Source organism: Anas acuta, chromosome 13, assembly GCF_963932015.1.
Source record: "Anas acuta chromosome 13, bAnaAcu1.1, whole genome shotgun sequence".
NCBI lineage: Eukaryota > Metazoa > Chordata > Aves > Anseriformes > Anatidae > Anas > Anas acuta.
In genome coordinates, this window is record NC_088991.1 from 21,147,237 (window position 1) to 21,162,842 (window position 15,606).

The 15,606-nt window shown below is 47.7% G+C and overlaps 1 protein-coding gene across 2 annotated transcripts; it reads right to left on the bottom strand.

Moving 5' to 3' along the window:
* Nucleotides 1–342: 342 nt before the first annotated feature.
* Nucleotides 343–13,565, bottom strand: LOC137863910 (G-protein coupled receptor 83-like). Of its 2 annotated transcripts, XM_068697523.1 has the most exons (6): nt 13,424–13,565; nt 12,703–12,953; nt 11,810–11,935; nt 10,581–10,714; nt 6,172–6,780; nt 343–805 (listed from the first exon to the last, which is right to left on the bottom strand). In XM_068697523.1, the coding sequence occupies exons 2-5, from the start codon at nt 12,838–12,840 to the stop codon at nt 6,186–6,188; spliced, it is 993 nt and encodes a 330-aa protein (XP_068553624.1). In that variant the 5' UTR covers nt 12,841–12,953; nt 13,424–13,565; the 3' UTR covers nt 343–805; nt 6,172–6,185. The 2 variants fall into 2 exon arrangements, with proteins under 2 accessions (XP_068553624.1, XP_068553623.1); XM_068697522.1 differs by having other exon boundaries at nt 12,703–13,565.
* Between the last annotated feature and the right edge of the window lie 2,041 nt (nt 13,566–15,606).

The window sequence follows — 15,606 nt, forward strand, 5'->3', positions numbered from 1 at the left end:
GTGCTTGATGGCAGGGGGTTCCAAGTCCAGGCTGCCTGAGCAGCAGCCGGGCAGCAGCCAGCAGCTCTTCCCTTTGCTGCCACTTCAGCAGGTGCTTTGCCATGGGCAGCTTGTGCAGCTGAAAATCAGCCATTTCTCTGAACTTAAAGATGTGTTATCCAAATGAACCAATGCATAAAGGAGGGTTACAGCCCAGCATTTCATTTATCTTGCAGCTCTGATCAAGGGGAGGGAAACGCTGCCTTGGTTCAGGCTGCCCTTCCCATGGCAGGGGGTGTTTGCTCTCTGCGGGGTTTGTCAGGGGCTGCCCCCGAAACATGTACTGAGCTGTGCCACCAGGAGTTACAAGCACTCGTTTATTTCAAAATCCCTCTCCACCCCCATTCCCAAAAGCAAAACCGGGGAATATCAGGTGGGGAACATGCCCATCCCAGTGGAGCTGCCCTGCTCATGAGAGGGTTTGGTGGCAGAGGCCAGCAGGCAGGCTGGGGTGCGGTGCTGCCTCGCTCCCTTTTTACTACACATTCACTGCAATGGGCAGCGACCAGAGCTGGTTAATCAAACACATGTCCTGAACTAACAACGAAGATGTATTTCAGGCAGGCTGAGGAGCAGTGGATGTTTGCTGTGCCAGCAGCTCCACCCTGCCACGTGCCTCGAGTTAGCAGATAACCTGAAAACACCACGCACAGTCACAGCAGCAGGAGAAGGAAGAAAATCTCTTTCCAGGAGACCCCCAGGAGCTGTGAGCATCCTTTCTCGAGCTGCTTCCGTGGGAGGCTTCAGCTGTATTCTAGATGGTTATCTGGAGATTTGGGGAAGAAAATAAGAAAATAAATTGTTTCATAAGGAGAAAAAACTTTACCAAACTTCTTTCTCACTTGCTTTGTACATTTCTTCCATCTGCATTATATTTTATTTTGTTCAGTCTTCTTTGTCCTCCTCAGTGACTGGAAGAAGGAAAGAAGCACAAGCTGCTGCCGGCCGCACTGCTGCTCTGCCAGAGCTCGGTGTCGCCGTGCCTGCAAAAGCACGAAGGAAAGCCACGACGGCTGGGGACAAGCCTCTCCAACACACTCCCACCTGTTTCCCTTCAGAGCCAAGGCAAACAGGATTTGAGAGCAATGAAGGGAGAAAGAATCTAGGTTTAGGTCACTGGTCACTTAACTCCTGTTTGAAATTGCCCAAGACACGATGTGGCAGCCAGCAATCGTTTCTGTCTTGAGAAAAGGAACAAGACCTGCTGCTCAAATGCTTGCCCACCATCATTTTTGCGATGTATCATAAATTATCCCCTTAACAACATCCAAAGTCTGGCAACCTTGGAATTACACTGATTACCATACTAGAGCTGGCTACAAGTGAGGATTTGAACAAAGTCTTTGTATACATTTATGTACATAAAGCACCTATCACCACATTGAAAAACATTCTTTGGAACCACTCTGAGGGCAGGGGTAAGGACGGGAGTCAGCCTGTTAGTCTCTCAGCACTCCTGTTTCCAACCAATTAAAAAAAGTAGAAGAAGCCACAAGACTTTGCGGATCTGGCAGAAGCATCTGGTGCAGTTCTGCTAGAAAGGCATGAAGCTGTCAACCATCATGTCTTGAAAATCACTGTAGCTTTCAGCTACACGTACCCAGCAGAGCTCCTTGCCAGAGTGGAAATCCTTTCTGCAAGAGATTGCCGAGGTTCGACAGCCTGCCAGGACATGATATGGATTAGCTACTTAAGTGCACCAGGAAAGCATGCAGGTAGGTCAGACAGACAAGACACTTGGTGAGGATATAAACTTATATACACTAAAGCAGCATTAATTTCAAGTCAATAAGCAAGAATTCCATTAAACAGGACACTCCCTATGATTGTCTCTTATGGTACTCCATAAAGCATTTGTTTTTGTCTCCAGCAGACAAATTAGATGGTCCATCAATCCGATTTTATAAAGCAATTTGTCTGTTCTTATCTGCCAAGGAGATTTTTATGAGGGCTGTCATAGAAACAAAAAAAAAAAAAAAGGCCTCTCCAAGTGACAGACTATTGTGTTATAAAACCAAGCACTTGGGTTCTGTGGGATTCAGCCTGTTGATTATTATTATTATTATATTTTTCCCTGTCACCTCTGATAAGTGACAGCTGCTCTTCACTGGCGGCTCATTGCGGAGACCATCACACAGTTTAGTATTGCCAAACAAGGCATTATTGGCCACTCTTGACTCACAGGAGAAAAAAACTTTTTTATATAGACCAAAGGTGTTACTTTAACCCCTATTACTGGGGGCAGAGGAGTAAATACAGTGAGGCGAGACAGGAGGTGAAGCAAGAAATGCTTTGGCTTTGATCTGGAGGGAGATATCCAGCAGCCCCTTCGGAAGGGCTTGCTGCAGTGCAGCACATCAGGCACAGCCTCCTGCATGCCTTCCTCTGGGCACGCTGACCCCGTGCCACCCCCTCCTCATGCAGCTTGGTGCTTCAGGCAGACCTGCACCGGGATTTCGGCAGCATCCAGGGATCTGCTCCTGCACGGCTGCTTGTCCTGACGGCTCTGCCAGGGACTGCAGTTCTGTTCCTGCGCAGACACCCAAAATGTGGTATGGCCAACAGCAAAATTGCCGCTGGCGTACCTGCAGAAGCTGCTCAGGACAAGCGACGTGGAGCGGCTGTTATTGGAAAGGCGTGTGCCCTTGGGAGTGCTTGGAGATCAAACTCAGGACGTAGGAAGATCCACGGAATTTGGGTAGGGACTACTGCTGAGCAGCGGTGGGACAGGACAGCTTTGTGAAAAGCCCCGAATCTTTAAGATGAGAGCTGACTGCAGCTCTATGCTGGGCATTCGAACCCTGTCCTTATCCCTTCAGTACTCTTGCTTGGGCTTCATCCAAAATCTGGGGAGATCAGAGGAATTTTTCTCCCCACCACAATGTAGGAGGTGATAGCTTGAGGGAAATGGGCGTTTGCTTTTCAGTTGGTGAGAGGGTAGAGCAATCTTCCCTGACTTGCGGGAGAAACTCTTCTCTGCTGGCCACGGCAGCGGCTGTCTGTTCGTTAATTTCCAGCTGCTAATTCTAGGTGTGCACTTTGCATCCAAACTTCCTGTGTGAGGTTTGGGGGTTTTTCTCCCTCTTCTCCCTCTGGGTATCAGCATGAACAAATCTGCTAATTTTTATAGCAGTGCAAGAGGATGGTCTCTGGTGCTGGCCCAGCTGCATTCCCACTTCTCAGGGCTTGATCTGGATCGGACAGAACATTTCCATTTATTCCTTTGAACAGACTTTCTGTACTGTTTTCAACTTGAAGAGCTAACTGCTAATAATTCTATTCTGCTTCTCCTTCCTGAGCTAATTTTCTGACTCATTGTGCATTTTTTTCTGCTTTGCTTTTCCTCATCTAGTTGGCATTTTGTGGTTTCTTTGTTCATTATGTGGTGGGGCTATATAAGGGGATTTGTCTCTGGAATTCAGGTATCCTCTGCACTGTGTTCTCTGTTATCGCCTTCATCAGCAACTCTGCTGAAGGCAGTTGGATACATTTGGCATGAGCTAACTTGAGTAAATCTGGGTTGTTAATCACTCAGACATTTCCCTGTTGAATCTTTGCATACTGATTTGCGTGTGCTCGGGTAGTTCCTGCAGAGCAGGCTCCTGTAAGTCGCCGTCTTGGGACTGTGTCCTCCAGGCTCACCCTCGGGATCTTGCCTCCCGCAGTGATAAATCTGAGTCACCTGCGAGCTGCCAAGGGCCACAGCCAGGGCGGCAGAGGCCGGTTCAGCCTGGCCAGGGACAGGACAAGGGCTTGCGTGGCGGTCAGGCTGCCTGGGACTGCTCTGCCCACCCCACCACCCCAGCGCTGAGGGTGTCCAGGGCCAGAAGGGCTGTGGGGAACTGATGGCACAAGGCACACCTGCCTTGCCCACCCAGCCACAGCCAGCCCCCGGCAGCCTGCTGGGGCAGCGGGGGGACAGGAGCACCCGGTGCAAAGGGCTGGCCACAGCCATGGTGCAGGACATGCAGCTGCCTGGGCACCGTTCAGGAAGCCATTCCCACGGGTGAGCGTGTGTCTGAAGACAAAGTGTTGAGCACTTCAGCATCTATTTACCTGTTAAGTAGGCTCGACCCTGACACATTTTAGCAAAAGCAGATTTCTTAAGTATTTTCTTCCATACATTGGCCAGGTAAGCCTTCTAATGGTAGGAGCAAACCTTGTCCCTGCATACCAGCAGAGGTGCACCCTCAGTCACTGTACCTTCCCACGTCAAACAACATAGCTCAGCTTTCCTCCTTTATTATTTTTTTTTTCTAAGTCATGCATCCTAACCTTTCCTTGCAAGCTGATTAGCCAGTGCATCCGCCCTCAAGTGATATAAGAGCCCCTAGGTAATGAGTTAAACGTGTGAGGTTTTGAATCTCATTCAGGCATTGATAATTGTCAGTCCAGATAGCAAAGTCATTACAAAGATGCAATACAGACAGCTCTTACATCATGCCCATTTAGGGGAGAAGAATCTCAGCAATAAAGACATGCTACAGTTTACAGATCTAAGGAGAAAAGCCGAGTTACTTTTCATAGCAAGAGACAGCTAAATGCATGGCAGGGGACTGGCAGGAAACCAAGGCATGAACAGGGACCTGCTTTGGACTGAGGTCTTTGATTCCTCCAGAAAAAGATCATGAAGCCATTTAAAGATAGAAAGAAAAAAAAAAAAAGGAAAAAAAAAAAAAAAAAACATTAATAAATCTTAAAGATGGACTTGAGACAAGCTTAAGAGATTTCTGAGAGACTTCCAATACTCCCATAGCCAACAGAAGTGACAGGTGCTCCCAGACCATTTCTTGTACCAAGAGGATGCCAGGAGGTATGACCCCAGGGCTGGCTCGCTGCTCCCCAGAAGTGTGGCTCTTTCTAGGGAAACGGGCAGCCAGTCTGTACCAGCACTCTTGGACAAACATCACAAGAAAATACAGAATTACAGTGAGAGCCGTGTTTCTCATGGAATATATCATGTTAATATTGTTGCTATGGTTATTTCATAGAAGCCTGTAAGTAAAGTGTACAATTGAAATTGCAGAAAGATGGATCTCTTCGAAACCATGTGTTTCGTGTGCACACATAAAGGGGACTATGAAAAGACACACTGAGCACGACTTGCGGAGAGCACAATGAACACATTTTGAGGCTTGCTTTAAGGGTTCTCAACTTTAGAGCAGTGCATTTTGTGGGACTGTTTCAGCCTCTCTTGATCTCCAGTCTTTGTGCAATTTATTACAGGGGTGACATGATGGGGAGGGGATAGCTCTGGCTAGGTCAGAAGCAGATCCTGTTCCCAATGCCCAACACTGCTTTCAAATCACATAGCAAATCTGGTTTCTGCCCGCCTCTTTGTCTCTTGTCCTTGTCTTTTTCTTTTTCTTTTTTTTCTTCCTCTCTCTCTCTTTCCTTTGTTCCGTCTTCTTTTCTTCATTTACCTCCCAAGCACATCTAAATTAAACTGTATTCTTCCCAGGATTGTAAACAAAACTTTCCCTCTTACTCTGAGTCAATTCAGCTGTCTAAATGAATTTCTCTTACAATTAGCAATTATGTAGAATAATTTAATTCTTCAGTTAGTGAATGCTACAGCCCTGATGCAATATTTTGTGGCCTTTAGTTCCTGTGTAGGTTTATTTGATGAATTAATGGGTTTATAATAGAAATTAGAAGGAATTCTCACTGGACTATATGAAATTGTTCTAGTTATGAAGCACAGCTCCGGTCTAAGCTGCAGTGTGGGGACGATCCCTTCCTGTTTACTGACTCTGCTCCCCGGGTGCCGCTGAGGGTGGAGGTCTGGGTGCTCGGAGCTCTGTGTGCTGGGCACAGCACGTCGCTCCATCCACTTGTTCCTCTGTAAATCTAGGGGTCCCACAGCCTGTGCTGTTAAAGTGATGGGAGTCCCCTGCAAAGCAACCACCCCATCCATGTTCTCCCATGTCCCCTGCATGCTTGCCTGCTCCTTGGACCAGTTTCAACTGGGGGCTTGGAGGGAGGGTGTTTGAAAGGCTGTGTTTCCAGTGTGGGTACTACTGTGATACCAGTAAATAATATGTGAAAAGCAGGAATAATCAACCAGAGCAGCAACACGGATTCCTGAGAAGAAGCAGGGAGATGCCCTTTGATGTCCACCAACCGACTCACCTCTGCCCTTTGGCTCACAGATCGGTGTTGGCTGTCTGGACGTTGACAGTGGAGCAAATGGTTTGGGAGGAAGGTCCCTTCCTGCACCTGGCCTGCTCCATCCATGCCTCTCGGCAGGACGTGATCACAGGCGGCAGCACGTTGTCCCGAGGCTGGGGCACCTTCTGGCACATGCAGAGCAGGGACTTGAGCTCCGAGCGGAAGCTCTCGTTCAGCCAGCAGTAGATGAAAGGATTGTAGCAGGTGCTGCTCATGGCAAACCAGTGCAGAGCAAAATAGAGGGAGTTCTTCGTCTTGATGCCTAGGCTGGAGATGAGCACCACGTAGCAGTTGAGAGGGAACCAGCAGACGGCAAAGACCACCACCACCAGCATCAGCATCTTGATGCTCTTCTTCTTGTTCTTGTGGTGGGTGATATACTGCTGCGTGGTGATGTCTCCGATGGCATTGCGGAGCCACAGCTTCTTAGCCAGGCGTGTGTAGGTGACGGTGATGATGAGCAGGGGCAGGAGGTAGAGGAGGAGAAAGGTAGACAGGTCCAGATACTTCCAGACCAGTTCTGCAGGCTCAGGAAAATCAGGGACGCACAAGCTCCGGACAGTGGCTTCCCTTGAAAACAAAGAAATACGTATATAGCGTGTGGACATTGCTTTGTAAATGGATGCTGCTAATTTGGCAAACCATAGAGGGGCTTTCACACCACCCACAACCACTTCCTCTGGCTTGTAATGCTGACAGAGGAGGGCCAGATATTGCTAATCTCAACCAAACAAAGCTAATTCAAAATTGCTTATTTTCAGTTTCCCAGAAAGCCTTCTCTCATGGTGTTCTCCCCAGCTTTTTCACTGACGCTGACCGGCTACTGTGTATTTGTATCACCTTTCTTCCTAAGTTGTTGTGTTGTCTGATACAAGAAAGTCTTAGAATGACAATGTGGAGTTTCTTCTTTGAAGCTGCAGTGGATTTTAATTGGATGAGTCCCCTTAACATGGCAAGAAGCTGCTCCTGAAGGCCCCTTTTTACAAAATGGGCTCCTGTGGAAGAAGCACTGAACTGATCAGATCTGCATGTGCCTGGGCACAGACACAGCAGTGTCACCTTTCTCTTCCTGAAAATCTCAGTGCAGGAGGAGAGGGGATAGTGGGCGAGCACCACTGACCTCCCTGCTCTTCTCCCAGCTTGTACGTGATTCCTACATACCCAGGTGAAGCACACATGATGCCCAGGTCTCCCTAAATGTGTCCACCCAGAAATCCAGCCCAGGATGCATTACTCCTATTGTGGATGGCCAGTTCAAGCAGTTGTCTGGCCACGCACAACTGACCCGATACTACCGGGACGCAGCAGAGTTTCAGGACACGCTTGGGTCATCGCTGCAGCCTGCTTGCCCTAGCTCTCACTTGTCATTGCCACGCTGGACCTGCAGCCACTGCCCACACTGCTGCAGCCTCCCCCCTGCCCAGGGCACCCTGAGGGCCCCACTACCCCACTGAGCCGCCCTCCTGTCCGGGGCTCCACTGCAGGCAGCCGGGGCTGGAGGCCGAGAGCTGCACCAGGGAGTGCTCAGGTGCCCCCTGCAGAGCCACCTGCACCCCCGACAGCACAGCTTCGTGTCCTGCCCGTCATGTTTCCTCCAGGGACCTTACCGCTGCCTCCTAAAACAGGCACAGCTATTGGAAAAATGAATTGCTTAACGCTGGTTTAACCTGAACACCAGTTTAACTTCTGGTGGCAAACTAACAAAAATAAATAAATAAATAAATACAATAGTTGAAAAATAAATAAATTTAAAAAAAAATAGTTTAACTATATCTGATAGCTTAATTCAACAGAAATTAACTAACCTGCCAAATTCAGCACAACAGACATGCTCTGTTAGCATTTCTTTCGCTGCTTTGCTGCTCTCAGCACACGTACCTCAACAGCCCCTGCAGAGAACCAAGTGTTCCTCCACATGGCACAGCAGATGCCTGGAAACAATAACACCTTAAGAGGAAGGGGCACTCAGAAATTTATTTCCTGTGGATGTTCTCTCCTTTTCTTTCCTTTTTTTTTTCCCCTGCTTTTTTTCTTTTACTCCATTTTGCCCTTTTCTCTTCAAACCTTGTCCTCTGTTCACTTGTTAGCCTCCATCAAGCCACATTATTTGCTGCAGTATTGATTAATATCTTTAATATCCTGTTTTCAACCCTCGGAGTTGGCTTTTGTGCCACAAATAGAAGATGGCTTGGAAAAGGACTTCAGTGAGTGGAGCTGCGCCTGTGAAGAGGTAGCACGAAGGGCAGGGAGCAGAGCTCTGAGCGGAGCCACAGCGGGCTCCGAGGATGCTCGTGGGAGAGGAGAGCGGCCGCGCTTCCTCCTGGGGGGCACGGGGAGGCCAGGCCGTGCCCTGGGGCTGCCAGCTGGCCTGCGGGTGGTGCAGGCGTGAGAAGCAGCTCCTGCCTGCTCAGGGACGGCGGCTGGCAGAGAGCGAGGCCGGAGAGGCCGCTGGGTGTTGGTGGAGCCCGGGGTCACCACGGATTTGGCCGCGCCACCACACGCTGCAGCCAGCGGGATCCGGCGCTGCTGGAGCCCATCCCTGTTCCCATGGGAGGAACAGCTCCCCGCTCCGATGTCTCAGGGGCTCCTGCCCCACAGGACCTATTATGGGCGATATTACAACCGGGATTTTTATTCAATGGAAAACAGCGATGAGAATAACGTGTCCTGGAAGTCCTTATATCGCCGAGCTGCCTCATGCCAGCTCGAGGCTAGGTTTCCTTTGGGCACACTAAAGGATGAGCAGAGACAGGTGCAGTGAAAGAGATAGCGGCATTTGTTCATTCATAAGCAATTCGTTCAGTAATAGCCTGAGCGCAGCTGCGAAGCAATGCAAGCACTGGAGTAACCCGGCACTTTGTTTACAAAGTCTAAGCGGTTGAAGATCTTATATCCCCCGTAAGGCATCTCTCAGCAAATAAATTAAAAGCACAAGCAAGGAAGAGCTGTGAAAGCCCTGATCACTCTCCTATTTTGTGTATCCTCCTGTACGCAAACAGCTATAAAAAGCCTGTGCGAATAGTTGAATGCTCTCCCTGTCACACTGATAGGAGAGAAGTGGCCATGCTGTAGGAAAAAAGAGTTTGTCCTTTATACAGAAGCTCAAGATCTACAACAAAAATCTTTCTCTTGCTGTCTTCTTACTCTGCTCCCTGGTACTCAGCTCTCAGGCTGAAAATTCCAGTCCCTTGGCCTGGAGCCCGGCATTCCTGCAAAACGCAGGCAGCAGCAATACGAAGCGGCACCACGAAAACCACACACCACGTAGCATTGTGGCCTACTCTGTGGCCAGGAGGTTGCAGTGACACCACAGGCGTGCTGTGGGTTGTGGGTTCTCCTGACCTATGTTGTGCACCCAGGGCAAAGCTTCGCATGGGTCTGTCGGCATTCCTGCCACGTGTCGCTCTTGAGGCTTGTGAGGACAAGAGGACCACAGATCGGATAATGTGGAGGAAAAACAGATGGCAAGGGCAAACCCAAACAAGACTTCTGATTCTTTGTTTCTCCCTAGTAGAAAGGGTGACTTCCTAACAATGAAAGCCCTCACTAGACTAACAGGTAGATGAGAAGATAAGCATATTTTTATTTTTATTTTTTTTCTCCAGAGCAGAACCTTCACTTTCTTCTGATACTTCAGAAGTCTTCACGTGGGTGTGAAATTCCACTTTACCTTCTTTTAATAGTTTTTGTTGTTGTGTTCTGCCAAGCAAAGAGCCCTCTTCATTGCTAGGGAAGACAAAGAAGCATACTAGAAACAGTTTTTCAGGTGGTTTTCTGTACCGTCTTGCTAAAGCAAGTACCAGGTGTTTACATGTTAAGTTTTATTTTCTTTCTTTTTCAAACTGCTGCACCTGCTCTCCACTTCCTCCTTGTCTGGGTACTGGGCAAGTAGGATAGACATGGTCTTCTTGGGACTAAATAGCTGAGTGAGTGTGAGGAGGGAAGAGGAAAGGCCCTTGGGAGAAACTGGGGACAAAGCCCACCCTGAGGGTGCAATGAAACTCAAGAAGGCCCCGAGCAGGTGGGCACCACCTGCCCACCTGCGCCTTACAGCCTACCACCAGCACGAGGCTGCACAGGTGAGACTGACCCACTCGTCCTGATTTTGGGGAGATGAAGACAAACTGAGGTCCTGAGCGCATATGTGCACTGAAGTGAGCCACGAGGCTCTTCACAGCAGCCACCTCTGCCATAGGAAATTAGATTTTATTCAGACACAAATTCCCACTGATTCCACCAACTTCTTGCCTGCCCCCCCGAACCTGGGAGCCCCTCCAGGAGCTCTGCCTGCTAAGAGCCACCACCACTGCAGCTGAAGGCTGCAAGACTTCTTGCTTGGAAGGGGTCAGACGTGCCAGGGAGGAACTCACCTGTAGTTATACTGGAAAAGCTTTTGATAGATGGCATGTGGCAGGGAGAAACAGGTTGCCATCAGCCAGATAACAGAAATGCTCAGCGCTCCTTTTGTTAGTGACATCCTTTGCTTTAGTGGGTTCAGAATGACCTGTAATAAAGACTTCACAGTGATTCTTATCTCATGGGAAAGCAAAGCCTCCACCAGTACACACAGCAGAGGTATTTTTCACATGATCTAATGCTATTAAGAAAATAACATCCATGATTAGGAAAATGTCCTGCTTATTAGAGTGACCTAGAAAATGGCAACCCTTCAACTTTTCAGAAGTGCTTTCAAATAAACTTTTTCTCTATTTTCTTCTGTGAGACTAATTTTCTTTAAATTGTAGGTTAGTTTAAAAAAAAAATCTACACAAGTCTCTTCAATAATGAGTACGTTCATTTATTCTACATAAATTACATAACAAAATGTCTTCTGTACTAGCTAAACCTATCAAGTTGAGCCCTTCTCCCATGTTTTGAGGGATTAACTCACCTTTTACGAAATTTCCTGAGTTAGATTAAAAGATAACAAGCTTATAAAAGCTCAAAGTCTGAAGAACATCATTTTGGCTGATAGGTGTATACAGGAAAGGAGAGTGACTGCTAGAAATAAGCACTGCCCTGGTCTACCTCCTCTCTTGTCTACTTGCAGTACATCGAGTATTTATTACAGTAAGCAACTGATGCAGCTTGGCTGTAGGCAGATGGCAGGAAGTCTTCTCACAGCTCCGTGTCCTCCCAGTGTTGCCAACAGAAGTTTCTCACTCTGCCACTCCCCTTTATGGTCCAGCATCAGTCCCACAGTTACGCTTTAATCCTCTACTTTAGAACTTTAACATCAGGATTGCTTTTTACTCACTGCTACAGTGAGACGAGAATTGCTACCAACTCAATCTGCCCTGCGTCTGGATGATGCAGCAAATGCCCAGTGGAAAAAGAAGAACAAAAGAACAAACAGGTGATGAGGTCAGAATTTAAGCTGAGAATGATACAGACCAGTGTTTTATGGCTTTAGGGATAGAAAGCTGAAAATATTTGAAAAAATTCCCTGTATAGCTGAACAAATGTGTTTCATTCAGCAGCAGCTCTGCTGTCTTTCAAGGCCCCCATTTAAAATAAAGCCTGAACCACCGGCTCAGCCAAGGCTGGCAGGGGCCTGGGAGGAGCCTTGCAAGGGAAGTGCAGACAAGCAGTGCCTCACCTGGTGCCTGTCCAGGGCGATGGCTGTTAGAGTCAGCGTGGAAACGTGGAGCGAGCAATACTGCACGAAGCGGCTGATGTGGCACATGGCCTTCCCAAAGATCCACGTGCTGTTCACGAACCGAACCTGAGGGGAAAACAAGCCATCAGTAAGGAAATACGTAGGGAAAGCCCCTGGACAGCACCTGAGCCAGCTCATGCTTTTTGGTTGGCTGTCTGGGCAGCCTCACCTGAAACCCAACTAGCTACACTGGATTTCAAAACACTTTACAGAAGAGTTTATAAGGTTAAAAAACATAGTTGAAATGAGTGGTCCTGTTGCAGCCCTCCTGGCTTAATCACATAAACATCATTTGTAATGGTAATAACTTTTTGATTATACTGACAATTTTATTTGGAAAAAGCGGACCATGGTTTGCTCACACAACCACTCCCTGCAGGTCTGGAGAACTTTCACTGAAGACTTAACCCATCTGGTAGATCTGAAGAACTTGCCTTCTTTCTTCCAGTTACCTAAGTACAACCAGCATCCAAGTTGTTTTGACCCACTAAGTCTTAAGTTTGACCTTGTAATCCCCCAGCATGTACGTTAATATCACGTACGTATCCAGACACCTATTCTCCATTCCCCAAGCTCTTCTGATTTGTCAGTTCAGCAGCATACCTGGAGAGACTTCGGAGTCTTTTAGGAAATAGAGTCTAGAAGAGCAAGGGAAGCACACAGTTTCCTGACCAGAGTTTTACTTGCCTGGCAGAGTTGTCTGTCAGACTTATTTCTGTTGGGTTCATGCCTCAGTCCTAGAACAGCACGCGCAGAGAGCCTTCGACCACCAGGCAGAGCCTTTCCACGAGATGTCCCTCCTGGCTGAAAGGACAGCACAGCATGCCACTTACCAAGGTAAAAGGCGTGTTGAGCAGCGTGATCATAATGTCAGAGACCGCGAGGTTGACAATGAAAAGGCTGGTGGCTGAGTGCATCCTCTTGTTCTTCAGCACCACGTGGCACACCAGCATGTTCCCAAAGAGCGACATGATGATAATCACCGAGTACGCCACGATGAGGAGAGCCTTCACTGTTGGCTTCTGGGACTCTGGCTCATATTTAGCCAGCTCCGCAAATTTCTCCCACTCCACAATGCGGCTGTCTGTCCAATTGAAGGTGGTCCTGTTAGTTGCTTGGTATACTGACATGAGTTTGACCAAGGAAGAGTAATGGTCAAACTCCTCAAGAAAACCTCTCATCTGTGGCCTGTACGACCACAGCAGGGAGTGAAGCATGGCGGGTTAGCCAGGCTCTGATCACTCAGGGTAGCTGGGACCACAGCTCTAGCTGGCATAGCAAGTGATCCGTCAGCTTCAACTGCTCGGTTCTCTAGGAAGCTGATGAAGATGCAGTTGGCATTATGAACAATATCTTTAGTGCAAAGCCAAAGGGAGCCTTTAAGGTTCCTCAGGGGCAGAGGCAGCACTGGGGAGCATTTTCAACAGGCACACTGGAAAGGGGCTGGTTTGGCACTGCACACCCTCAACCCCTTCATATATCAAGAACAGTAATAGCTCCACAGGTTGGCTGGAAAGAATAATTAGTTATTACATGAAGTAAATGTAGGAAAACCTCAGATGGAGCTTGAAATTGCTTTAATTCCATGTCAGCTTGTTCTAATTTGTTCTCAGCTGAGCCCACTTTTCCTCCAACTTTCAGAGAAGGCTGCTCAGTTGATGCTTTCATCCTCTACTTCAAAACACCTGGTTCTTCCCTGTTGAAACATAAAGACAGAGCCATTTGGGATACCACTTTTAAAAGCACAAGAAGCTTTTGTCTGCATCTAACCCCAGCAATTATCCCAAAGTGGTTCAGAATGTGGAAATCACATCAGAAGTCAACTTTGGTCTATTTCATATTTTCTCTTCTAAACAACAGCCGAATTCTGCTTACAGCATTTCATTTTCAGTGAGAAAATAGTCTCTCCTGCAAAAGGTGAGACTTAGCAATAAAAGTGGCATGCAAGTTCCAGACTACACACTTACACCATATACAAACCAGTACATAATGCTACATGCACCAGAACAATTCACTAGACAAAAAAATCTCTGCTTACTCACCTTTAGGCCTCCTTTTATTGTTTTTACATATTTCTGATTATTTTAGATTGCATTGATCTGTTGGTGTTGGGTGGAACTTATGAACCACGCACACCAGTATTTCTGGACATGCTGCATACAGGAGGAGAAAGTTGTTTAGAAACTCTTCCAGGTTCTCAGAGAGGAGAGACGGTTTGTTTTGTACATGCAATTCCCGTCAAGCTCCATGACTGTGTGCACAAATCAATGGACCTCATATGGAGTGCAGGATTAATAATCAGTGCTTTCAGATCTCTAAAAGCTCCCTGAAATACCTCCTCACACAGCAAACTGTCAGGCGGCTGAGGGCAGTGACCTCACTGCATAGCAGGTGGTGGACCTGAAGCAGGCTTTCAGCAGATCCCAAGCTCTAACACACCACCTGCTCCTGCCTCTGGACCTCAGCTGCAAATATCACTGAGCAAGAATCAGGGATCAACGGATTTCTTACAGAAGTAAGCAGCATATGTGTGTTCGTACCCATACATTCCCATAATAACATCTCCTTTGCTTGTCTGCTTGCGTTGGTGAGTGTTGGGAATACAGAGGACCTATGAGAGGATGGCCCTCAAAAGCAGTGGATGTGAAACAACTTGGGGTGGGAGGAAGGTGCAATTATGCAGGAGACAAAGAGAAGAAGAAATTTTGAGTACAGGCAGTGGCAGTTTCCTGGGCAAATTTATGCATGAAATAACCCTGAAAGGACAGGAAGCATGACAAATGCTCATGGACTCTGCTAGAGCAAAGCAGCTCTAGTGCAACAGGCAGAAAATCCCGGTCTCTATACCTGACCTCATTATTCCCTGTTTCAGTATCTGCCCAGCCCTAGACCAGGTCCTAATCTGACTTTCTCACAAGACATGGTGCTGGGGTGCTGCTATGAAACTGAAATGAGAGCTGCAAGTGAGGAAAGGGATCGTTCATCCTGTTTGAAGAAGACGGCTGGCACAGGGGACTCATTGCAGCGACACATCTCTGAGACCAGGAGCTTGGCACAACCCAGAAAGGACTTGATGCTCACACCAGAAATGAGAGCGTCCAGAAATACATTCACCTGGACTTCTGCAAGGGGAGAGCAGACAGTCTCTCTGCTCCACTTGGGGTGTTAAAAGACCTGTGAGGTTTATCATGTCTGGGAAAGGTGCACGTGGTTCTCCACGCCTCTTTAATGTCTGCTGTGGTGTACACCAAGGCGATCATTCTTCACTCTTCAATGAAAGGAAGCCACAGTGATCTGTAAAGGTAGCGCAGTGTATGTGTAACAAAGACAGTTTTAGTCAGCTCTAGCAGAACCACTTTCGTCTTTGAACAAGCACATCTGGGATATTCATGCTGCACTGAAATGCCATCACTGAGCCTGAGAGATGATGCTGTGGTATGACAGATGAAAACACCTACTGCCTTCCCTGCATCTCATGTGTACAATTGTCTTTGCTACCCTGAGAGAGAGGCTTGTAATGGAATCTGAGTTTCGAGAAACTACTACAATGCATGGGTCAAAACAGATCAAGAAACGTCTCAGGACTGATTATTTAATTTAAAAAATGTGCAGACAGGTTTTCTGAAGTGCCAACGTGACTGAGAAGCCTGTTTCTCATGGACTACCTGCAGGACCTGCACTCTAGATAGTTCACAGTGATCAGGGTGCCACAGCCTTAAATGTGGGTAATGAAGGGG

What these genes read in the sequence shown, in the direction of transcription:
- LOC137863910 (XM_068697522.1), bottom strand. Translation starts at nt 13,086, where the DNA reads ATGCTTCACTCCCTGCTGTGGTCGTACAGGCCACAGATGAGAGGTTTT. An exon ending in TCAACACGCCTTTTACCTTG is followed by an intron (nt 11,936 to 12,702) that starts GTAAGTGGCATG and finishes TTTTCCCCTCAG; the next exon opens with GTTCGGTTCGTGAACAGCAC. An exon ending in CTTTTCCAGTATAACTACAG is followed by an intron (nt 6,781 to 10,580) that starts GTGAGTTCCTCC and finishes TTTGTTTTCAAG; the next exon opens with GGAAGCCACTGTCCGGAGCT.